General features: G+C 44.1%; 1 protein-coding gene across 1 annotated transcript in view; it reads right to left on the bottom strand.

The window, feature by feature from the left end:
• Window positions 1-25,459, bottom strand: part of LOC309550530 (CD109 antigen-like) — a gene marked incomplete at both ends in the record, with an annotated part of 138,284 nt that overhangs the window by 79,006 nt on the left and 33,819 nt on the right. The window contains 4 exons of the mRNA XM_082250889.1: window positions 13,682-13,778; window positions 15,739-15,826; window positions 19,057-19,096; window positions 23,413-23,538. Of these exons, the coding sequence (XP_082107015.1) occupies window positions 13,682-13,778; window positions 15,739-15,826; window positions 19,057-19,096; window positions 23,413-23,538 (351 nt within the window). The remainder of the gene's footprint in view (window positions 1-13,681; window positions 13,779-15,738; window positions 15,827-19,056; window positions 19,097-23,412; window positions 23,539-25,459) is intronic.

The following is a 25,459-nucleotide window of genomic DNA, read 5'->3' as shown; positions in this document are numbered from 1 at the left end:
GACCGGACATGACTTACAATACTCTTCCACTTCTCTGAACACACTGGGCCAATAAAACCTCTGTAGTATGCGGTCCTGTGTTTTCTGCCACCCCAAGTGTCCCCCAAGAACATGTTGGTGGCCAAGCTCCATAACAAGCTTGCGGTACGCTGTGAGCACCACCAACTGTTCAACCAGTTCACCCCGGATTTGATTCACTCGATATAACATTTCCTGTTGAACAATAAAACGTGGAAACATCAATTCAGCCCCAGGTTTTTTGGGTTTACCATTAATTATTACAACATTCTCCCAGGCCCTGCTTAGGGACGTATCCCGGTGTTGTACGGTCCCGAAATTTTCCCCGGAGACATTGAGGTCTGCCAACTGAGGGCCGGATGGCAAGTCCTCCATGTCTCCCACCATTACATTTAGTGGGGTGGTGTCCCCCTCTATCACAGAAGCTGTGGTCACCCCTACCGAGGGCACTTCGAACTCAGGCTCCCAGGGCTCTGGCCTCGCACTGGAACCAGGCCATTCTGCTAGGGTTGTCCCTGTCTCAGGCTTGTCAGACCCTTTTACCGTAGGCCACAGCACCGGAAAACCTGGAAAGTCCCTTCCGAGTATTAGTTCATGTGGCAACTTGGTAGCGACAGCCACCTCATGAGTCCACTTGCCGGCCACTGTGGACAAAGTTACCAGCGCTGTGGGATAGTCCTTTAAGTCTCCATGAATACATACGACCCCGACTCTGCGGCCGGTATACTCAGCAGGCCGTATTAACGCCGTTCTTACCAGAGACACCACTTCCTGAGTCCAGCAGAGCCACCGCCAAAGTGTCTCCCCCTTCCACCTGACACAGATGGTTACTGTCTATCACCTCACCGGTGCCTGTGGCGCATAGCTTTCGTGTATACAACGAGTGGCGGTGTCCATAGTTAGTCTCCATAGGCTCGTCCTGTTGTGGACACTCAGCCCTCACGTGACCTGGCTCCTGACACCGCCAGCAGACTATTGGGGCCGGGCGTGTCGGGAGTACGTCTCGAGTGTACCTCATTGCCACCAAGCGTTGGGTCTGTGGCGGAGATTTCCGGGGTTTGACTGGCCCCCTCCCCCCTGTACATCCCTGCAAGTTCTTGGTGGCCTCATAGCGCTCCACCAGGTCAACCATATCCAGAGCATTGTCAGGAGAAGCCTGGCCGATCCAGTGCTGGAGGGGATAAGGCAAGGCCCTCCAAAACATGTCAGCCAACAAGCGGTCCAGCATAGCAGTGGGATTTAACAGATCAGGCTGCAGCCATTTTTGCAATCTGTGCAGTAAATCGTAATATTGTGGCCTGGCCGGTTCGGCCACTTTGTAGCCCCACTGGTGCACTCGCTGAGCGCGGACTAAGACATTTACGCCCAGTCTCCCCAGGATCTCACCCTTTACGGTCGGGTAGTCGGCAGCTTGGTCATCTGCCAAATCAAAAAACACCTGCTGGGGTCCTGATGCCAGGAACGGAGCGACCACCTCAGCCCACTGGTCACGGGGTAGCTTCTCCCGGACCGCCACTTTTTCAAATATGGCGAGGTACGTCTCGACGTCATCCGTGGGAGCCATCTTAGGTATCGCTGCACGGACCGCTTTCCGGACATCATGCACTCCCTGAGACACCCCAGACTTTTCCAAAGCCAACACATGTTGCAGCAGCCATTGATTAGTCTCCTGCTGTGCACACATAACCTCCTCATGTCTTTTTTGCTGTTGCAGGTTAGTCTCCCGCTGTAGCTCCATGGCCTGCTGTTGTCCTAAATTGGCCTGGGTAAGATGCCTTATCATCTCTTCCATCTTTTCCGGTGGCTGCAGTTTAGCAGGCTTAATATAAGACATGTACAGTCACGTTCAGCAGAACAAAAATATTTCGGCGTCTTACGCCAGCCTCACTGCGCTTGCCCGCATCCGAGCACCAAATGTGGGGGAGTTGCTCTTGTAAGCAGGATTTGCGGGTGCAGCACAGACGGTTCTTAGAGTAAATCAGGAGTGTTTTTTTTTTTCCAATATTTTATTTATTCATTCAAGAAAGAGAAAAACAGAAACAAAAAGAAACTGACATTTCACATCAAAGTAATTACATCAATACATAGTCATCAACAATCAGTCATGTCTCTCTCAGAAACAAAAACAGAAGATAGGCATATAAACGCTCAATAACAGTATATCTATATCAGCAGGATACGAAGATATTGTCCTTCATTATGCAATCTGACATACCAAATTTTCAAAAATAATAAAATAAGCTATACAATTCCTGCATTGATAATATTGTTCATTATGCCTTCCTTTTTCTCTCCTCTCTCTTTCTCCCTTTTTTTTTTTTTTCCTTCCCTCCCTTCCCCTCCTCCTCCCTCCCTTCCCCTCCTCCTCCCTCCCCCCCCCCCCCCATCCTCCCCTCCCCTTTATAATAGAAAGAAAGAAAAAAAAAAAAGGGGCAAGAAAAGAAAGATAGAGAAAAAAAAAAAAAAAAAGGAGACACCCCGAACCCCATTTAATGGGGAAGGGGGTTATAGATATGCAAATTGTTATTCTCCCATGCACCCGCCTGTAGATTTCAAACTTGAGCTTTCCCCTGACTAAGCATGTTTCGTCCTCTCTCTGAGAGGATGAAGGAGTTCCAAGAGCCCCAAGTCTTCTCATACATTCCTTTTTTATGTAGTCTTGTGAATCGTAAATCTTCCATTTTGTTAGTATCTTCAATTTTACATATACAGTCCCTAATAGTAGGTGGTGACTGAGATCTCCATCTCAGTGGAATGCATGATTTGGCTGCATTTAATATATGATATACAACTGACGTTTTATATCCTCTCATAGGGGTATCCGAAACATGCAATAGAAACAGAGCTGGGTCCATTGGAATCTCAAAGTCCGTAAATTCCTGTGCCAGTTCTCGGACAGCCTCCCAAAATTCTCTTAGTTTGGGGCAAGTCCAAAAAATATGTAGGAGTGTTCCCGACTCTTCTCCACATCTCCAGCAGCTATCTGAGACATGTGAGTAGTATTTATGGAGAAGAGAAGGGACACGGTACCATCTTACCAAAATTTTATAATTGGTTTCTTGGGTTGTGGTACAGACAGGAATTTTCAGTGCAAGATTATACATAACCTGCTCCTGTTTCTGTGTAAATGTACGATTCAAATCCCTTTCCCACTTATCTAAACATGATAACCGTGCATTTTCTGAAGTCCTTAACAATAGGTCATAGACTCTAGATAGAGGGTGGGTTAAGACCTCACTACCTGAACAGTATTCCTCAAAGCACGAAAGATTTCTATCAAATGTTTCCGGAAGTGGTAAGGTACGTAAAAAATGTAACAACTGTACTGCATTCCAAAAGGGTAAACGGAATCGCCCCTGTTCATTAGTCAGTTGCATAAGGGTAGGCCACTTGTTTTCACATACAAAATGAGATACTTGATAAAGTCCTCTATTTCCCAATTCTCGTAATGGGCGATCCGTTATCCCTGGAGAGAAAGCAGGGTTTCCTATAACTGGGAGCAGCGGGGAATTTGCAGTAGTCAACTGTGTCTGTTTTATAATAGTGAATGCCACCCGTACTGTCGCCCCAATTGTGGGATGCTTCAAAGTTTCCCGGGAGAGATACCTATGACACCACGGTGCACCTCCTAGATTGCAATCACTCTGTTGTTGCTCAATTTGTATCCACAACTTAAGATGGGTATGTCGCCGCCAATCTATCCATCTGCTTAGATGGGCTGCCTGATAGTATTTTAAAACGTCGGGGAGTGCCAATCCCCCTAACTCCTTAGGCAGTATAAGTTGATTGCGAGCTATACGAGATTTCTTGTTGGACCATACAAATCTTATAAATAATGAATGGACTTTCCTAAAAAAGGCTGCTGGAACCACAATCGGTAATGCTTGAAACAAAAATAAAATTTTTGGGAGAATACACATCTTAAGAAGATTACATCTCCCGAACCAGGAGTGTAAGCCCTTGTTCCATTTTTCTAGAAGTATCCGTATTTGTGACAATAATGGGAGAAAATTAATTGCATACGTCGTATCTAATACCGCGGGTATATATGTACCCAGATATTTGAGGGATTTGTCAGACCATTGAAATGGAAGTACCTGTCGTAAATGCCTCGAAATCTTAATTGACAGCTGGATACCCATGGCCTCCGATTTAGTAAAATTAATTTTCAAATTGGAAAGCTTCTCATAAATTTCAAATTCTCGCATGAGATTCGGAGCTGAAATCAAGGGATTAGTCAAGGAAAAAAGCAGGTCATCTGCATATGCCGATACTTTGTACTCATCATCCTGTAGGCGTATCCCTGAAATATCTGGGTTTGACCGTACATGACACAAGAAGGGCTCTAATGATAAAACAAATAGTAAGGGTGACAGTGGACATCCCTGTCTCGTCCCATTCCTTATCTGAAATGTGTCCGACAGCATACCGTTAGCTTTTACTTGTGCAGTAGGGTATGAGTATATCTGAGATATCCATGATAACATTTGATCTCCCAGCCCAATTTGTCTCAATACTGTAAACATAAAGCTCCAATTGATACGATCAAATGCTTTCTCAGCATCTGTGCTGAGAAATATACTAGGTATAGCTGTTTTGGAGACAGTATGTATTAGGTTTAAGACTTTCGTCGTGTTATCTCTAGCTTCTCTTGTTGATATAAAACCTACTTGGTCCAGATGTATCAAGTGTTTCACAAGAGGTGCCAATCGTAGAGCTAGTATCTTAGTTAGCACCTTCAAATCTGTATTAAGAAGTGAGATTGGCCTATAACTGCCACAGATCCCTGGATCTTTACCTTCCTTGGGGACGAGGGAGATATAAGCTTTCATGGTATCCCTATGTAATGAGGCTGTATGCCCCAATTTGTTAAAGAGATTGAGCATTTGCTCACCTAATAATGGAAAAAAAGTACGATAATATTGTAGCGAAAAACCATCAGGACCTGGGGCTTTACCATGTTTAAAGGAGTTGATTGCTATAGTTAACTCCTCCAATGATATAGGGGCATCTATATTTCCACGTGCTTCTGCTGGTATATGCGGGATACGTGATAAACGGACATACTCTTCCATTTGAGATAAAGATGTTTGTTGCTCTGGCAAATTATATAATGATGAAAAAAAAGTATTAAATTCTCGTGCAATATCCCTAGGGAGTGTAACTTTCTGTCCAGTTGTTGATAAGATAGTAGGAATGTATGTCGCTTGCTGTTGCTCTTTTACTGTTTTCGCTAGTATCTTCCCACATTTATTCCCAGCAATATAGGAAAAATGCCGGCACTTTTGTAGATCAGCCTTTGCTTTATAATATAATAGATCTGTAACCTGTTTACGTGCTAAGAATAATTCCTGCTCCACACTTAACTCTCTTCCCTGCTTATGAGTTTGCTCTAATTCCTGTATCTTAGTAAGGAGCAATTTAAGGGTCTCACATCGGATTTTCTTAAGATATGCCCCATGTTTTATCAGTATACCTCTAATAACTGCCTTGTGTGTTTCCCACACTACTCCCAAATCACATTCTGGTATTATATTTGTATCAAAGAAGGCCTTCAACTCTTTATTTATTTCTTCCACTACTGATGGAGTCTGTAATAAGCTTTCATTTAGTCGCCAAAACCGTGTGCCAGAATGAATAGTATTGGACAAGATATAAGTTAATGTGATGGCTGCATGATCTGAGTATGTAATTGATGTAATACCAGTGGATTCAACCGAGTGTAATTGGCGATGCGGAATCAGAAAAAAATCAATTCGCGAATAGGTACCGTGTGGTATTGAATAAAAAGTATAATCTCTTTCCTTGGGGTGTTGTAATCGCCACACATCTATTAATTGAGAGTCATGTAATGCTTGAATAACCCGTTTACGAAGACTATGAGGTACTGATGAGCACCCTGCTGATGTATCTACTACAGGGGCCAGAGGGATATTAAAGTCACCCCCTACAATCAACAGTCCTTCTGTGAAAGATTCTAATTTGGTTAGGATTCGTTTGATAAAGCTATCCTGATTCTCATTTGGACAATACATTGTGGCTATAGTGACTGTGACATCCCCTACTTTTCCCTTTACAAACAGGAACCTACCATGTACATCCTGCAAAGTTTGCTGATGGGTCCATGGGACTCTAGCAGAAACCAATATTGACACCCCTTTAGATTTTGCAGTTATATTAGTAGAATGATATGTTACAGGGTAAAATCGGTTCTTAAGTCCCGGAGGCCTGCCCTCTCTAAAATGAGTCTCCTGTATAAGAGCAATATCCACGTTTTGCCGTTTAATATCATTCAACAGTACCCTACGCTTTTCAGGGATATTAAGTCCTTTGGCGTTAAGGGAGAATATCTTCAGTGTCTCCATATGAGATCAAGAGGGAAAAAAGAGAAAAAGAAAAAAAAAAAAAAAAAAAAAAATAGAGTACTTATCAGAGAAAATATAAGAACAAAATGAAAAAAGAAAACAAGAAAAAAAAAAAAAGGGGAGGGGATTCAATCTAAATAGCAGATAATCTGCAAGAAAAAAACGCACTGGGCAAGCCACAGACAAAAAAAAACGTACTGGGCAAGCCACAGCAGTGCGCAACCTATTTGAGGGAGTACGCAGGAGAGGGACGGATATGAGTCCGTCTCCCTACTTTCCACTCCGACCCACTTTTTACATATAAATAATTTCATACACAGCATATGACCCTTTACTTTCAAACCGACCTTAGGCCAAACGAGACAAAACAAAAAAAAAAAAAAAAAAAAAAAAAAAAAAAAAAAAAAAAAAAAATAAAAAAGGAAAAATAGAACACTATGTAAAATTATCAATTCCCCAGTGTTGCTTGGTCCTCTAGGTAATCTCCCCCATCCATAACATTTCCCTTACCTTCCTGTTTATTTCTCCTTCCCTTTAATGCTATCTATTCCTTCCTTTCCCAATCTCTCTGTTCTAACTTATATCACCTCCCTCTCCTTAACCCTCCTCTCCACCTGCCCCCCAATTCCCCTCACTCCACCAAAAAAAAAAAAAAAAAAAAAAAAAAAAGGGGGGGGGGGGAAAGAAGTTTCTCTCTCTCCCCCCGTGACATGACTTAATCTCCATATCTAACCGGGGAAATAAAAATAAGTAAATGAATAAAGTAGAATAAAAACAATAGCCAATGGGATGTACTCAACCACCATGATCAACCTTACTTTTCCCATCCTCCTTGTATCACTTTTAGCCTCATACTATTATTCTCTCTTTTCACTTTCGCTGAGACAAATAAGCCTATAAAATATATAAACACGGAGGGCTTAAAAAAGAAAAGTATAGGATCATTTTGTCATTTAGTCCCGGTTGACACCTGTGCGATGCGGGAGCGCTGCAAATATGCAGCTTGTTCCCGCATCGCATCCACACCTCTGGCAGCTCAAACTGCCCCATGCGATGCGTACGGGGCGTCAATTGAGGGTTATCGACACCCCCAGTTGCGATCGCATACCGCAGTGTGATCCGCAAGTTCGCACAGAACCGGATCGCACTAGTGTGGACCACCATGCGACCCGATCCTACTGCGACTCAAAAAAAAAAAAAAAAAAAAAAAAAAGGGCCTCATGTATGTGTTTGCTGCGGATGCGGCGTTAGTTCAGCCACACAAAGTGTATGGCCGAGCCCGCACCGTAAATGCGATCGCATGCCATCAGAGGCAGTACGCCCCGGACCACATGCGATCCTCACAAACCGCACCAGCACGAACCAGCGAACAATCCTTATTTTCTAAGCATCCTCTTAATTACTTCCTATCTGAGTGTCTACAATCATATCTCAACGACATCCCATCAAGCTCATATGACATCCATTTATAGTCCACTTATAATCTTTATTAATTTCATACTAGCTACCAATTGGCAACATCTGCTACTTAATGGGGGGGAAGAGAGAGAGGAAAAAAAAGAAAGGAGGAGGGATACTTTAAGAGGAAAGGGTGGTGGAGAGTGAAAAAGGGGGGGAGGAAGGGAACAAGGGAGGGAGAGAGAAGAGGGAAAAAAAAAAAAGGGGGGGGGGGAGAAGGGGAGGGGGGTTCAGGTGACCAGGAGAGCAAATAATAATTTGTTATTGGGACAATAATAGAACAATCAGTATTCCCTTTCAAACATTCTAGTATATGTAATTGAAGCAAAATGTTTACTCTAATATCATTATTCAATATAGTATTAATTAATGCTTTCTAATTAATACTGATTAATACTGATTAATAATAATTAACTAATAAATAATAATTCATATCGATTTTTTATAGTTCATAATTCATAATTCATATTAATCATATGGGTCATCTCCTGAACGTCTTAATTTTTTTTCACAGTGCCACCAGGATCCTCCTAGATTTTCAAAACTGGGGTATCTGGGGATCCATTTATGTGTTGTGGCCCACTCTGCCATGATACTTGCTGCCTCTGTCTACCAACCAGTCCATCTGGACGCTTGGTTAACCGGAGCCAGTTCGGCACCTCAACAGGGTCAGTTTCCAAAAAAATAAAACACGATTTCAGATCTGCCGGCGTTTTCAAGTTGAAGAAATTGGAGCCCTTACGAAAACTCACTGAGATGGGGTACCCCCATCTATATGACACCCCTTTACTCTTTGCTAGGTCTAAAATTGGCCGTAGTAGGGCTCTCCGTGATAGAGTAGCCTTGGATATGTCAGGTAATACTTTTAAGTTTGTTCCTTTAAAGTCAATGTTTTCTGCCTCCCAGGCCTTCCGTATTACTAATTCCTTATGCTGAAACTTATGGAATCGACAGATAACATCCCTAGGTCTTTTAGGGTCTCTAGATTTTGGGCCAGGTGCCCTGTGGATTCTATCAAACTCTAGGTTTTGAGGCAACGCTTCTCCCAAAAGCTTTACTATAATCTCCATAAAAATAGAATTCAAGTCCTCTTTTTCTGTTGCCTCTGGGAGCCCCCGCAGGCGTATATTACTTCGCCTGCTTCTGTCTTCCATGTCTTCCATCTGTAATTGTAATGCTAGACATATATCGGTATACTCTGTATGTGCTTTTGCTGTACATGCTGCTGACATTGATGTTTCAAGTGAAGTTTCAAGTTTAGATAACCTCTCATCCACTGCCATAACAGTCACTTCTCCCTCTGTGACCCGATCTGTCAGCCTCTGTACTTCCTTTCGTATCACCTGCACCTCTTGCCTGTGAGCCACCTCAATGCGCTGTACCATCTCCTCCATATCTTTTTTACTAGGTAGCGAGCTTAGCAAAGCACGTAGCTCCTCGTCCACATGCAAAGTCAATGGAGTCAATGGGGTTAATGAAATCACTGGAGTCTCTGTGTGCTGTGTCAAGGTGTTTGCAGTTGCAATATCAGTTTCAGTTTCATTAGCAGTTTCTATGGCAGTTTCAGTGGAAGTTTCAGTAGCAATTTCAGTAGCAAAATTGGTAGGAATTGCAGGACTAACAGGAATAGCAGAGATAGCAGGAATGCCTGGAATGCCTGGAATGTTATAACAGGAATCTGGCAAGGTACTGCTCACGGTCACCGCAGCTGCAGTTTCAGACATGGCTGCAGTTTCAGTCATTGTTTCAAACATGGCTAGAGATGTTGACTGCACTCCCAATAATCCTAGTGCTACATCCCCTCTCTCACCTTCAGCCGTGTCCTGCTCTGCCATCCTACGGCTCCTACTCCGTGTCTGGGTCTCGTGCTGGTAGGGGGAGAAATACTGCTTGATATCTGTAGCTGTATTCGATCTTTCTGCTTCTCCCACCTTCACAGTCTTTGCCTTAAGAATCCTAGGAACCTTAGACGTATTAACAGCCTTAGCCCTCCGCTTTTTTGCTGTTCGCATTCCTCTGCTTATCTCCCGGATCAGAAGGGTCTCGCCTGGCTAGACACGGATCAGAAGGGTCTCGCCTGGCTAGACACGCTAGGCACGCTCAACTTGAAACAGTCGGACCTGCAGGGAGACGGAACTCTACGAGCACTTCCTCATCCGCCCATCACCGACCACTCCCCTGACCGAAATCAGGAGTGTTTTATTCACATTTCAGGAACACAAAAGTAACAGTCCTTTTTGGTGTTAATTCACACCCAACAAAAAGGAAAACGACAGTCTTTGAGGCAGGTTTAAACATCGCAACAAGTCCATTCATTTGTGTCTCTTTGGTGCTTCTCACACACAGTAATAGATCGGTTCACCTGTTTGTAGCCTTTCCGGCCTCAGCACCGACTTCTCCAGCCTTCTGGTGTGTGGAGATCATTCTCCCTCACCTGTTAGGCTGTCTGCCTTATAAACCTCAGGCAAGACCCGGCCTGGAGCGTGGGGAGCAGCCACCCACCCATACCTTAACTGCTCCCAATAAGAGCTGGCCCGGATTCGGCTTTGCAGCCACACTAAAAATAGAAAAGTGTCAAGCAGCACTAGCTGCTGCTGACACAGAATTACCGGCTCTTATCTCACCGAGGCCAGGAACCACGGTGACACGTATCTTCCGTCGATTGCGGATCCATGTGCCCTGCCACAATATACATCTGCAGAGTACTGGCTCAGTGTCCTTTGCTGCTGACAAATAGGAGTTTGTTGGTTAGGACAGATTGCTGCAATCTGATTTCTTCTCTTCTACCGCTAATCCCCTTAAAAGGGCCCATCTTCAGTGACTATTGACATTATCCCTCACAAGTGTAGGCTGTGCTATGTTCCTTATGCACCATATCTTTTGGGAAAGTGGTTAGGGACAGTGTCATGTTCAGCAGCACAACCAATTCCACCTCAGCCAAATTATGTTAACTGATTAAACATGTATAAGAAGATTGATGAAAGATGTATCTGTGTTTCCCAAGTGTCTCAGTAAAAGAAACTTTAATCAAGTGAAGACGTTGTCGTTGTCTGCCTACCAAGCAGAAATGTCTAATACAGGATAAGTGTAACCTCAGTGTACTTGAAGAACCTTACATTGGGAGTTAAAGCCATTTTACCTATCCAGGTTATGCATTCCTGGGCTGCCGTGAGAACATTTGTACCAAGTAACCCCTGAGTTTGAGTACATTTGCAGAACACACACTTGCCGCCTACCCACAGTACTTTTACTATGAGAGGATGGCAGCTCTAGGCACTGCACCGTACTAGTATGCCACATGGACATGGTACCTGGCACCCTGTACTATGTAGACAGCATGGATGAAAGACAGAAGTTGTAAAAAAAAAAAAAAATTATTTATTTTTATAAGGAGGTAAATAAAACCTTGGACAGAGGGGTGGCTGTGGATGTAGTATACTTGGATTTTACAAAAGCATCTGAAACAGTTCCTCACACAGCTAATGTGTAAGGTAAAGTCTACTGGCTTGGAAAGATCAGTTTGTAAATGGATAGAAAACTGGCTAAAAGATAGAATTCAGAGAGTAGTGGTAAATGGCTCTTACTCTGAATGGTCTAAGGTTATCAGTGGTGTACTCTAAGGTTCAGTTTTGGGACCCATAATTGTTATTATTTTTATAGATGAAATAGGGTCGGGGATTAAAAGTACCATTTCAGTCTTTGTAGATGACACCAAGCTATGCAGTGGAATAACATCCTTACAGGATGTCTCCAACTTACAAGCTGACCTCAATGCACTGTTTCATTGGGCAACTATGTGGCAAATGAGGTTTAATGTTGATAAATGTAAAGTTATGCACTCGGGGGCTAAGAATATGCATGCATAATACATACTAGGAGGAGTAGAACTGGGGAAATTCATAGTGGAGAAGGATCTGGGTGTTCTAGTAGATCATAAGCTTAATAATAGTATGCAATGCCAAGCTGCAGTTTCCAAAGCAAGCAAAGTATTTTCTTGTATTAACAGAGGCATGGATTCCAGAAAGAGAGATATAATTTTGCCATTGTACAAATCATTAGTAAGACCTCATCTGGAATATGCAGTTCAGTTTTGGGCACCAGTTCTCAAAAAGGATATCAGGGAACTGGAGAAAGTGCAGAGAAGGGCAACCAAACTGATAAGAGGCATGGATTAGCTCAACTAGGAAAGATTAGAGGAACTGAATTTATTCTTGCTTGAGAAGAGGAGATAAGGGGGATATGATAAACATGTATAAATACATAAGGGGTCCATATAGTGGACTTGTTGCCACTAGTCAGAATCCCTGATCACCGCCACACCAGTCATATGATGAGGCTGTACTGCACTGGTGACAGTATTTTAAAAAAATGGGGGAAATACCCACATTTTATTTAATTTCTAAATTTTCCAAAAAACTGTGACAAAACAAATTACAGCTTCAATAAACCTGCCATGCCTCGTACTAAATACCTTGGGCTGTCTGCTTTCCACAAATGAGTAATTTGGGGGTGTTTGCACTGTCCTTGCATTTTAGGGCCTCAAGAAATTAGATAGGCCATCAGTACTTTAGGATTGATACATTTTCAAATATACTGTACATACCAATGTTTGTAGAATCTATAACTTTTCACACAGACTAAACAATATACACTGATTTGGGTTGAACAGTGGTGCCAGGGGGTTTTACACACATGCCCAATGGCTTAATCCACTGGGAGTGTGTAAAATCCCCTGGCACCACTGTTGTACTATGTAGGACAGTGGCAGTGCCTATGCAGCATAAAGGGGAGTAGTTGGGTGGTGGTAAACGTGGCTCAGCCATGCATTTTCACTGCCCTGAAAACGTAAATGAAAACAAGGCCTAAAGGAAAGCATCTCACTTACTGTGTATAAATCTGACAAGCCAAGTGTTGTCTGTCATATGGAAACAATCCATTAGCAGTGTAGCCACCAGATCACTTCCACACACCTAGTGCCGCCCACTCCCCCTCACACACACACACACACCTCAACCATGTATCCTGGGCTCCATGCACCCATTGGCAGACCTGGGACTGGCATGGCAGGTGCCAACAGGTGGAGGAAAGGGAGATCAGCGAACATTCAGCGTGGATTCAATAGTGTCAGTAGTGTGAACACAAAAACAGATTATGGCAGCTTGATTCTTCTATTAAGCTTTTGCATAAGATTTCTCAAACCTTTGGATGTTATGTGATAATGACTAAAGCCCCTCCCCTTCATGACATTGTCAAAAAGGGGCGGAGCATGGGTAATCTCAAAATTACGCCCCCCCCCCCTGAAAAGAGTTCTGCGGATGCCCATGCCGCCAGGGAGGTTAATAGCCGGGTGCTGGCAATAGTAACCGTGAGTCATTTTAAATAGGATTTGACTTTTTGCTGTAGCATGTAGGAATTTTTCATTTTTATTGTTGCACTTTAAGCATAATTAAAATCACTGTTTCTAAAAAAAAATGATTGTTTAAAAAAGATAAATAAATTGACGTCCCCCAGGGCAGTACCCAGACCCCCATACCCCTTTTTTAGCCAATTACTTGCATATAAGCCTTCAAAATTTGAACTTTTTATTTTCCTATAGACTTCAATGGGGTTCCCTGTTTGGGTTAGAACATTTCCCCTGTTCAGGAGTTCTGCTGTGAACCCAAGAGGGGGGTGTTCCACCCATCTCTAAAGACTGAGGAATAACCAAAGAGAGAGGGTGGGAGAGAGATACCATAGAGATCTATTTATTTGTAAGAAAGTTTGCTACATTGAGTTTTAAATATACAGTATGTTTAGTTTAAAAAAGTGGTAAAAAAAAGAGTTTTCTAAATGGAACTTACCTCATAAGTTTTGTTAAGCTCATATGAAAACCCATAAGAATATGCTGGTACTAAGGATACTGTTACATTGCCTGCCACTGGCTTTCCATATGCATACCTAGTAGAAAAACAGACAAGTAGTCACAGAAAGCCTTTTAAGCTGCGCTTATGTGTTTTCCTTTTACATTTTTAAGAGTAAGGCTGCAAAAAGTAGTCAAAAAGGCAAAGCTAAACAAAGATTTTAAGCTTAACTCCTGTAACGCTCCTGCGTTTCTTATATGGTGTGGATTTTCAGCTGCAGAAATAGTTCCACGTCAGTAGTCATGTAAGAGATATGCTGAGATACCATTCCCAACCTCAATGACTCATCATGTGTGGAAGGTCTTATTTCAGCCAGTAAATACACACAATTAGCAAGCTGGTTCCTAGAGTGACTTTATGTATGTGGTAACACAATTATGAAGGTTGAGGGATAGGTTGAGTGGAGGTGGTAGGTGATAGACACTTGAAGGTGAGACAGTAGCAGATGGATGCAGGAAGGTTTAGCAATGTTGTATGGTAGCAGATGACAGAATAGCAGGTGGACATACAAAAGAGATCAACCCAGTGCAGAAAAGTAGCAGTAGTCTCAAGAGCTAGCAATCTAGTTATGCAGATGTGATAAACAGTCTTTACTATGCAGAGCTAGATAGTGTAAGCTTTGTATAAGTTTATAGAGAATTCCCCTGCGGGGTACTTAGCACTATTAGCGATACAGCCGAAGGGTGGTTCAGGAGAGGCGGATGATCCAGTAGCGGGATACAGGGATCAGCGCAGCGAGGTTCCGTCAGCGAGGTAAGCTTGCAAGCATGGAAGCTTCAAGCAAGGTTAGCATCCAGGTAAGGGTGTTTGAACGAACACATGTGAGTGAGAACCGGCGATTTAAATAGCCATCTAGTCCGGCGCTGGGTGATGACAGCTCCAGTCTTAAAGGTGTATGCGCACCTTTCCAAAAGTAAATGGTGGGGCGCATACACTTGTGGAAAGTGTAATTTAGGGTACCAAAGGTACCGGAACATTACAACTCCAGGCACAATCGTTATTGCATATTTACTGTACATTGGTCCAGCTCAGCACAATGTAAGTATGTGCTGTATATCTCATGCATGAGGGACTGCTGAGGAAGCTGACTGTCACTGTAGTAGTTGGCACTACTGCAATAATGGCTGCAATCCTCTGAGTCTTGTGCAAGCTGCTTTTCCTCTCTGTACACTGACCACAGGGGGGGTCACTCACTGGGCACTGCCACCATTTACAAGATGTCTTGTAGTTTTTTAGGTTCTTTCTGATTGGACAAGGTGGAGCTCATGACATCATCATCCCTCCTCTCCACCTAGCTCAATTAGAATATGCCTTGTATTTATTTGTTTTGGGATTATATTTTAGATGTAGGAAGACTGCTAAGTTCTGACCTGTATAATTGACCCTCTTATGTTAAATCATCTATTTGGGGAGGCAAAACAACCAATCAACAATGTTCGGGTCTTTGCATTTCTTACTACATTAGGCTGCATATACCAGTTTATTTCTCTTGTGTTTGGGCGCTGGGTATTTCGATGTACAAGCTCCTGTATCCGTTTCTAGACTTTTTTTGTTCATGCATTCTGTCTTTTGGTTGGATGTGCTCCCCTCCATTGAGTGACTTTCCAGCTCACTAAAATAAATTATCCATACTTGGTAATTAGAGATGGGCTCGGGCGTGTTCGGGATCCCACCAGCCAATACTGCACACAGCTAATCACAGGCACTGAGACATTTCCCGATATGTGCAGCGGACCGAGAAATATCTCAATGCCTGTGATTAGCAGTGTGCAGTGTCGGCTTCCTGGCGGGATCGGGCAGGTGGAATCCCGAACAAGCCCGAGCAAGGTGTAAAACAGCCCAAAGTGTCAGCTTGTGTGGCAGCAGACTCCACATTATAACATTGTATGTAGGCTAGTGAAACAAGTGAAAGGCAATAACCCATCTATAAACTTATCATAAAGACACAGAAGCCACTCAATATAAAGTAATGTATATGCATAGCTGTAATTACTTACTTTGCCGTGATTGTTCCGGAAATACCTGGCTGTTTGGGGTCAATATAGACAGTAGGAACCTTCATTGTGACATCAAATTTTGGCAAAACTGAAGAACAAAAATATAAATAAATAGGATATAATTGAAAAACATTTAAGAAAGACAAACAGCCAAGAAAGTGGGTATTCCCTAGAAATGTGTGTAGTCATCTTAAAGTACATCAATCATTAGAGAGGTAGGGGGCTCCAATTGCTAGTTTACTTTCAATTATTCTAGCTGCCTGGTTGTGTTTGGATTCAATACTTTTGGGTCAGGGACCAGCATAAAGCATGCTGTAAAAGAGTGACAAATATTGTAGAATTCTGTATCCCTATATGTTCCACATCAGTGACTTAGAAAGAATTGAAGCCAAAGGATTATCATCACAGCCAAACAACTAGAATGAATACTTTCAAAAGTGAGCATCTGTAATTCCTTTAGGACTGGCTTTTTTTTTCTTTGCATAATATTAATGAAAGCTGCTTAACAGCAACATAATCTACTGTATGTCCATATAGACTACCTTCCCAAGACCATTAGTATCTTCTCCCCTCTTTTTCGCTGTATTTAATAAGGATAGAACAGTATAAAAAATACAGATTTCCTTGTGTAAGGTTATGTTAATGTAATTTCTGGTGAGACACCAGCAATAATAAACCAATGGTGGACACATAGGATAAGATAATATTGTTTTGTGAAAAAAATGACTGTTGTGTTAAGGAATTCCATTGGATTTTTTTTGTGGGTGACATTGGCTGCTAATGTTTGAGTTTTCTATTGTAGTATAGTCCCCATTTACTGACCAAGCTCAGAAGCAGGTACATGTCCCTTATCCCCCCTTATCCTCAAATTCTTTGACACACCCAGGGAAGATAAGTGTCTCATCTTACTTCCCCTGCAGCTCAGTAGGACCACACCTGATAAGGTAGTGGTAGCCAGGCAGGTAATTTGCAGACAGATGAGAGGCTCACCGATGTCAGATTGATGTACAGTCAGCTGGGCAGCAGCCTAATGTTACACAGCTTCTCTAAAAGACCCAGCTACTGTGGGGGACTGGTATTCCAGTGGAGTGGCACTTTGTCTTCAGCCTTGGATCCCTCAAGCTGTTCATCTGCGTTACCAGATCTACCTGCGTCATCAGCAACTATCTGCAGCTCTCTTGTGTCCTCCTCCCCTCCCTGATTGTCAGCTCTCACTAGCGCCGCTCTGCTTCTCTCCATGCTGCAACAACACTATTTGATCTTTATACCATCTCCTCTGTTAGATAATAACCTGTGTCCCAATGTCGGTGCTTTATAAAAAAAAAAAGCTGATTTCTACCTGCTTTCACAGCACCTTCCGGCACTCACGTGACTCCCATCTCTCTCCTCCTTTCCTCCCCGCCTCCCTGGCTGACGTCAGTGGGATTTCTCAGCCCCACTCTCTGAAAATGTCAGAAGGGGAGAGGAGAGAGCCGGGAGTCAGGTGAGTGCCAGAAGGCGCAGTGAAAACAGGTAGAAATCACCTTTTTTTTTTACGAAGCACAAACACTAGGAAACAGGTTGTTATTTAACAGGGGGGATGGTATAAAGATCAGATAGTGGCTTAACAACCACTTTAAGTAGGAAGTATCAGCATGATTCTCGGCTGTCTTAGAGAAGTGATGGCGAACCTTGGCACCCCAGATGTTTTGGAACTACATTACCCATGATGCTCATGCACTCTGAAGTGCAGTTGAGCATCATGGGAAATGTAGATCCAAAACATCTGGGGTGCCAAGGCTCGCCATCACTGTCTTAGAGTCTTATAGAGACCATGTTATGCAACTACAAGTTAACTGGATTGACACTAATGTGGAGAGTTCATGTTTGAAGAGATTTTAAAAGTTTGTGGCTTTCTTTAATCATCAGTGTATACATGTTTTTGCCATTCTGAAAGTGGTTGTAAAAGCAGAAGTTTTTTTTTTGTCTCCACACATTCTATGCATAAAGGTAAAAAACCTGTGTGCAGCTTTCCTTGGCAGTCCCCCCCCCCCCGCAATACTTACCTAAGCCCAATCTCGATCCAGCGACGTGCAGGAGAGCAGAGGCTATCTTGGCTCTCTCCTTTCTCATTGGCTCAGACACAGCAGAGGGAGCCAATGGCGGCTAGTGCCTCAGATACACAGAGGCGGCTCAGGATTGAGCACGAGTATTGGCTTCCTAAGGTGGCACACCAAGAAGAGGAGAAGCCAGGAGCACCAGTGGGGGACCCAAGAAGAGGAGGATCGGGGCTGCTCTGTGCAAAACCATTACTCAGTGCATGACATGTTTAGAAAAATAAAAAAATAAGCCTTTAAAACACCATTTTGCTTCATTGCTTCTAACTTTGCACCTGTTTAGTAAACTGCAATTTACTTTTTCCCTCTTCCTGATCATTCAGCTGATTACCCATTCTGTTAAACTTTTCTTTTCTTCCTTGGACACCTCATCGCTAAGATGCCTTACTAATAGAAATAGCTAATAGAAATGTGCTGGTGGCAGGTAGTGGCAAACAGGTTTCATCATTTTTTTTCTGTGTTTCCTGCAGCACCCAGTGGTATCTCCTACAATCCCCTACATCAAAGCAGACACAATAATGATGTGGAGGTTGGCAGAAAGATAAACAAAGTGCTGCAAGGGACACAGGAGAAGGACATTTAAATATTGTTCTTTTGCAGGGAGACTTTTATGGAATTTATTTTTGACGCAATAGGATAATAACAATCAGTGGTGGCCCGTCCATTAGGGGCGCAGGGGCGCCCCCCCCCCCTATCCATGCATCCGGCCCCCTAATCTACATGCAGGGGATCCAATAGGGGATTTTTTTTTTTAAGCACTTGATTAGAGCCAGAGGCTGTAATAGGCTCAAAAAAAGGTGGGCTCGGGGCAGAGAGCACTGCGCCCTGAGCCCACCCAGTTGTATGGCAATATTGAATAAATATTCGCTACTGTCACACTGATTCTCCTCCCAGCCAAGCAGGGAGAGGGTTGTGAGACCCCTTTCCCGATAGGCCAAAAGGAGAAGCGATCTTACTGGCCACTGTCCAGGAAGAGGGAGGAGACACACAGCAGCGGCTCAGCCATCCAGCACTCCCCGGCTCGGACAGGAGGAGGCAAGGAAGTAGGCCGGCTGGCTGGCCAATCGTGGGGGGGGCCCCGAATTACCCCCTGAATTGGTTTGACGCCAACAACCCCCCCCCCCCCCCGGATTACCGAGCACCAGCCGCCACTGATAACAATTAGATCTTAAATTTTAATACTAGTAAACTAAAGATACCATTGGCAGAATAATTAACCCACCTCCTTCATCGACAACAAAGTACTCAATATTTGAAGAGCTCTAAAAAAGAATAATAAAGTTACATTTTAGACGATTAATACCCACTGATATAATTTTGCAAATGCAAAAGAAGCATACTTTAATCAGCATACTTAAATGAATCCTATAATTTTTCTGGTCTCACTGTTAACAGTGCACATGTCATGCATTTTATTCTGAATCTGATTAGTATTGAACAGTGAACAATGCTTACAGGAATTATAATCTCTGTAGACTAGGACTGCAATTATATTATACATCCAGAAACATTCAGATCCCTGAGCAGTTCTGTTTCTCCATCTATTTCACAAATCCAGACCTTTTGTCTTAACTTTTATTTTGATTTTATTTTTTTTGATGCGGGAGGCAGGGAGAGTGGGATGAAGATTGAAGTGCACATAGATGGTTGCCCATGGCAACACAAGTGTTCCAGTCAGTTCTGCAAAATGATGGGAACCTTCCATTTTGATTATGACATGTACTCTGCTTTCAGGCATTGGAAAGCAGGGAAGAAGTTCACGTCAGTAAACGAAAGCAGCAGCTGCTTAACAGAGGAAAGTCCAGGGAGGGACGGAGAAAATGATGGCCAGGGGCACGAGGAACAAGGTGCCAGGGGCCAGGTGTGTGTACAAGCAAGGCGCCTGGCAAGGATGGATAGCTTGCTCTGGGAGAGGGAGGCGCAGTTGTGGCCCGGGTGCAAGTAAGCAGAGTGGATGCACGTATGGTGAGTGACGTGGTCCGCTTTACAGTAACTTCCCTGTGGGCTGGAGAGAGAGAGCATGGCAGGGGAAGCGTTACTGTACCGCACCGGAAAGCGCGATCCACACAGCACTGCCTAGCAGGAGGAGCCACCGCCAAACAAGGAGAGAGGGTGGAGACATTGGTCGCACCCAGCGAATCAGGAGTGACTACAGGAGTCCATTTAACACCCCCCCCCTTCGGGTGTGGCTGAGAGGGAGACACGTGTAGGAGAGAGCATCAGCTAGAAAAAGTGTGTGACCGGAGTAACTTCACCAATTGGCGGAGAACCTGCTAGGCAGACATCGGAGCAGACTCGACAGCCCAGCCAGACACTTATGTGGAACACAGGCATTCGGATGGTGCCTGAAGGAGGACTCGCGCTGTGCAGAGGTGGTGGCCTGGAGTACCTGGGAACGGTATGTCCACAATGTACTAGTATTACAATGAAGGTGCAAGCGTGGGTCCAGTGTTGGCAATGTGGCTATCTGCTGCTGTGGACAGAGCGGAGTGAAGGCTGGCCTAAGAAGATGTGTGTTTCTTGGGAGTCAGGGTTCACTCAAGAGGTGACTGGATTGGAGTCCAGGTTCCTCCGCGGAGGCAGGAGGGGCATGATACGTGTCATGATGAAGCTGGAAGCCATGCACACTGACGGTGGGCCAGCATTATCAGTGAGAGGGACTGGGTCACTGAGAGCTCTAAGAAGAGGGTGCATGCCGGTACAAGCATCCGGGAGGTGGCCAGAGGGTGCATCAGTTGCAGCAGCAGCAGGGTCTGCCCCTATTACAATTCCGCAACAAGCGTGGCCCGCAGCCATTGCGGCCTCACCCACAAGCACTAGTGGTGAGGAAGAAGCCGGAATTGTTAACCTAGGATCCCCATCATTTCAGCAAGAGTACGGATCCATTGAGAAAGGGATCGATGACTGGGGATCCACTGATGAAACAGAGTGGGACTGGGGGACAGAGGCTGGTAGCAGCTCCCCAAGTCCTGAAGTTGTTGATGCTCTTGATAAAGAGGCCAAGGAGGCCATGGAAAGAGGGGAGTTGGAGCAGAGACTGGGATTTTGTGAAGCATACTCTAAGAGGATTCCAGATTTATCCCCACCTACAAACTACGCCTGGGCTTGAGACCAGAATACAGCATATGGTACTTTAATTCAGCGGGTAGAAACCCCTTTTTCTCTGCCAGGGAGAGGCAACAGAAAGACCCTCCCCCGGTTGTCCAGAATGCAGAGATATATTCAGCGCAAGGTGGTGCTAGAATATGGATATGACTATCCTAATGCTCCCAGGGAGATCATGCTACTGATTAAAAAGCAGAGGGACTTTTGGTGTGAGGAGGCTATCTGGGACTTTCTCTTCATTCCTAAGCCCTATATAGTCTCACCAGAAGCTGACCTGAAGGAGAGGTTCAAGGCCGTCAAGGCACAGTGGAACTTTGGGCAGTCCATCTACAGTATATTCACAGGGTGGTCCGCCACCCAGACGGGTCAGGTCAGGCCTGGTCTGTCCGAGTAAAGGATGACCAGGGTGCTCATATTAGGGTACCCCACCCGAAGTCTTATATTTAAAGAAAAAAAAAAAGAAGATGTTTCTTTGTCACTTTATTGCTCTACTGTAGACTGTGCATTCATGGCTGGCTATCCGTCACAACTGACTAAGGAAGGCAAATTCTATAATGCTGAAAGTTCAGCAAGTTGCTGAAGATAGGAGTGTTGTTTGTTTGTGGACCCCTTAGGCCATCGGGCCAGGGTCCTGGAAAAAATGTTCTGAACTTGATGAGATCCCTTGGGCCATCGGGCCAGGATCTTTGTGGACTACAAATGTTGTGCAAAAGACTCTGCACATTTCAAGCCAAGAAGAAAATGGGTGACCGTCAAAGTCTCTGGCAGTGCATCCAGAAAGTTTTTCAAGGGGTGCCTTGGAAGACCCCTTTCATATTTCCCTGACTCGGCAGGACTGCAGGCCACTCAGGCTCCAGTGGTTTGCCCTGTTTTCTACAAGAATCGTTCTGAGTGACAGCAGGGGAATGCTGTGTCTAGCTTCTACAAGGACTCTGCATAGGTAGTCAGTGGTAGCGCACAGGTTCCCAGGAAGAGGGGAGAAAGAGGACCCGGCATGTCAAACACTGGACACACTGGACAGCAGAGGAGTCAGGGAAGGGAGTGAGAAGGTCGCCCTCGTAAGGAGGGTCTTCTCACTCAACTGTTTAGATAGTTAGTCCTGTAATTTCTTTATGTACTGTATGCAGCTTGGCTAACCTTTTTCCTTTCTCTACAGGTGGGCTCACGGTAGAGGTAGTTAGTGAGGGAAATACATGTTGCTCAAAGTCCCAACCAAGCGAGTTTGTTTGGTGGGGGGTGCATCTTTTCATGTATCTAAACTGTTTGTAAATTTTGTACAGCAGAGAGATGTTAATATATATTTTTTTCACATAAATTATTTGTACATTAGTTTTTTCCCTTTTCCCCCTTTCCAGGTTTGTGGGATACTCCTGATTTTTTGGAAGAGTTTTTGTAGGAGGCGGCTGCCTCAGAGTCAATGGAGACATGACTCATTTTTGGTGGGGGGTGGATGTAGCACCCTCCTAGGTAGGTGCTAGGTAAGCTATAGGGGAGACCTTATCAGCAGGGTCCAATTGTTCAGCTAGGCTGTCATGTGTTCTCAGGTGTGACTGTTGAGTTGGGGAGTCTCCCACACTGTATCCAATGAGCGCTCTCATTGGACAGTGGAGGAAACCTAACCAATAGCACACCAGGGCTTGTATCCATCCGCAGAGGGCAGATTCTGCCGCAATGCATCCTGGGAGGGGGTATAAGTCTGTGGGGAGCACATGACAGCATGTCTTTGGCAGGAAGCAGAGTCCCGGGAGGAGGGTGACAGTGTCCTTGGCAGTCAGCCTACAGGACAGAAGGTTGAGCTGAGCTGCAGAGAGGGATCCAGTGTGCTGAGGACCATGCGGAGCTGTTGGGGCCAGAGTTTCCAGGAAAGCAGAGTCGTGAGTACTGTAAATTGCCCCGGGGTCTGCCTAGGATAGGAGACCACCTCAGGAGGTCAGAGGGATCCAGGAGCCAGCTAGCCTGTGCAGAAGTTATAGAAAGGGGGTGCCAGTGTTTGGGCCCTGAAGAGTTAAGAGTTGCAGCAGTGTTCACAAGTAGCTACCTCAGCCAGGAAGGCTAAAGGGAGCAGTACAAAGGACTTTTGAGTCACAAGGAAGTGTCAGAAGTCAGCTCAAGTCCACGGACAGCAAGATAGAGTTCACTCGCGCCTACGGGCGTTGACCGGCATTCAGCCAGCGTTAAGTCAGCGTCAAGAGGCATTTTTCTCACAGTCCCAATCTATTGTTTATAGTCAAACCAGAGGAGTATCCCACTCATTCCCTTCTCCCATCCAAGTTCCAAAAATAAATACAAAAACCAAAGATGATGGACTGTTTCTTGTCTCAGTGCTCACACTTGGAGAACATGCTTAAATGTGCTGTTGTTGCTAGCAGTAACCCTGGCAGACCCACATCCAGCACAATGGCTGGGAATTCTGCTACACTAATTAAATCTTCTGTTTTTTTTTAAATATTATACATTTGAACAGTTTTCATACCTTTGTTTCTACCTTAATTTTCCATGATCCAAGTGTAGCAAATTTACCAAGCCCCAGTTCCAAAGACGCTACTCCCAAGTAAAGCTGGAGATTCAACCACTGATGAATGATATTTTCATATGAATCCTGCAGAAAAATATAAATACAACTCTACGTAATAACAGAGGTGCATCCACAACAGTTATCAATGTTTGTATAAACCTTTAACAGCAGCTAAATCAGGGAATAGTGTTCAAGCTGTAATCATTATAGCATACCAGAGTGCCCCTTTACCCACTGCTCCCAGCAGCAGGAGTCTGACTCTTTAACTCCATTACCCATAATATCCCGGGCTCCCACAATCCCTTGTGCTTCCATAATCCTCTGGACTTTTGAACAAGCTCAGGGGATATAAACTGCGCCTCCGCCCACCTCCAGTGCTCAGCGAGTTTGCGCCCAATGGAGAAGCCATGACTGAGCTATCTAGCCGTAACCAGGTAAGGGTCTCTCTTCATCAAGTAGGTGGGCAGGCTATTAATTGGCATCAGAACATGCAGCACTACTCTTGTTCACAGTTGCCTTTTCTGATTCACCAGAGACTTTTGAAGCTATAACTGTGTGGGACCTGCTCTGGGGTTCCAGTCCTCAACCACTGCTATTTTCTGCAAACAACCCCCAACAAAGGAGAAAAACTTTGTTTCCTCCTTAACCACGAGTATTTGCCTTAAATTCTACATGTTTTTCTGTACCATATACTTAATTATGCTGTACCACAACCTAATTTGCAAATGGTACAACAAAGAGAAGAGGTCGGAACTTTGAGTGAGAGACATAACACAGCTTGCAGGAAAAACAACATATTTTAATTGACATGTGCGTACAGATAAAAACCATAACATGGAATGTAAATTAATAATCATATGTATTGACAAGGTAACAACTGGTAAGTTATCTCAATTCCAGTATTCGAGGAACCCAAACATAGCAAGTCCTGGAGTAATGGAATATTAGAGGTTACAACATCCATAATCCTTGGTAATCAACAGTATAAGAGTATATAGTCACAACATCATGAACTCGACGCGTATCGTGGACTGTCTGTGCCACTTCATCAGGAGTGGATGTTTGATCTATAAAAAATATGTGTATATGAGGAGATGGCAGGTAAGATATTCCTGTATCCGAGAGGATACAGGAATTGCTGTTCTGGCGACGTTATATAGACGATGCCATCTTTATTTGGAAAGGAAACGAGGAGAGTTTAGACCAGTTTATGGTTCATATCAACCAAAACAGTTGGGGCATTAGGTTCACCTATTCCTGGAGTACTGTGTCAGTACATTACCTCGATCTAGTCATCTCAAGAAGAGGGAATGGATTCGTAACAAGTGCCTACCACAAACCCACAGATAAGAACGGGTTCATCTCACTCGATAGTTGCCATCATCCAGCATGGCTAAAGTCTATTCCCAGAGGGCAATTCAGGCGGATACGAAGGAATTGTACAGAACGTTCTGATTATTAAACTCAAGCAGAAATTCTGAAACAACGCTTCACAGAGAAGGGCTATGATCCCATTACATTGGATAGAGAGATGAAGGAGTTAGAAGATTGCACACAAGTGGAACTGACCGTTCAACGAGATGAAGGAACAACTAAGAAAAGTTTTGACTTTGCTTTCATCACGCAGTTCTCGGGCAACTACAGATGGATGAACCATGTTTTTCGTAAACATTGGAACATATTGAGGCAGGATAAAGTATTAGGTCCAGTCCTCCCTACGGGTCCGCAGATGATCTTCAGGAAAGCCAAAAACCTGAAGGAGACGATAGCTCGGACATATGTAGAACCACCTGTAACCCCAATCCTCTTTCCCAATCTTAAGGGGTACTATCCATGTAAAAATTGCAATCTCTGTCGAAGTGCTAAGACCAAAAGGACCAATACCTTCACATCAACTGTCACTGGAGAAAGTTTTCCCATAAAAGACTTCATTACCTGCCATACTAAAGGGGTCATTTACCTTGTGACCTGCAGCTGCAAAAAACAATATGTAGGCAGGACCATC

The sequence above is a fragment of the Pelophylax lessonae genome, assembly GCF_965119305.1.
Source record: "Pelophylax lessonae genome assembly, chromosome: 3".
In the NCBI taxonomy this organism is placed as follows: domain Eukaryota; kingdom Metazoa; phylum Chordata; class Amphibia; order Anura; family Ranidae; genus Pelophylax; species Pelophylax lessonae.
Note: the sequence above shows the minus strand (reverse complement) of the source record. Positions and strands in the feature narration are given on the sequence as shown.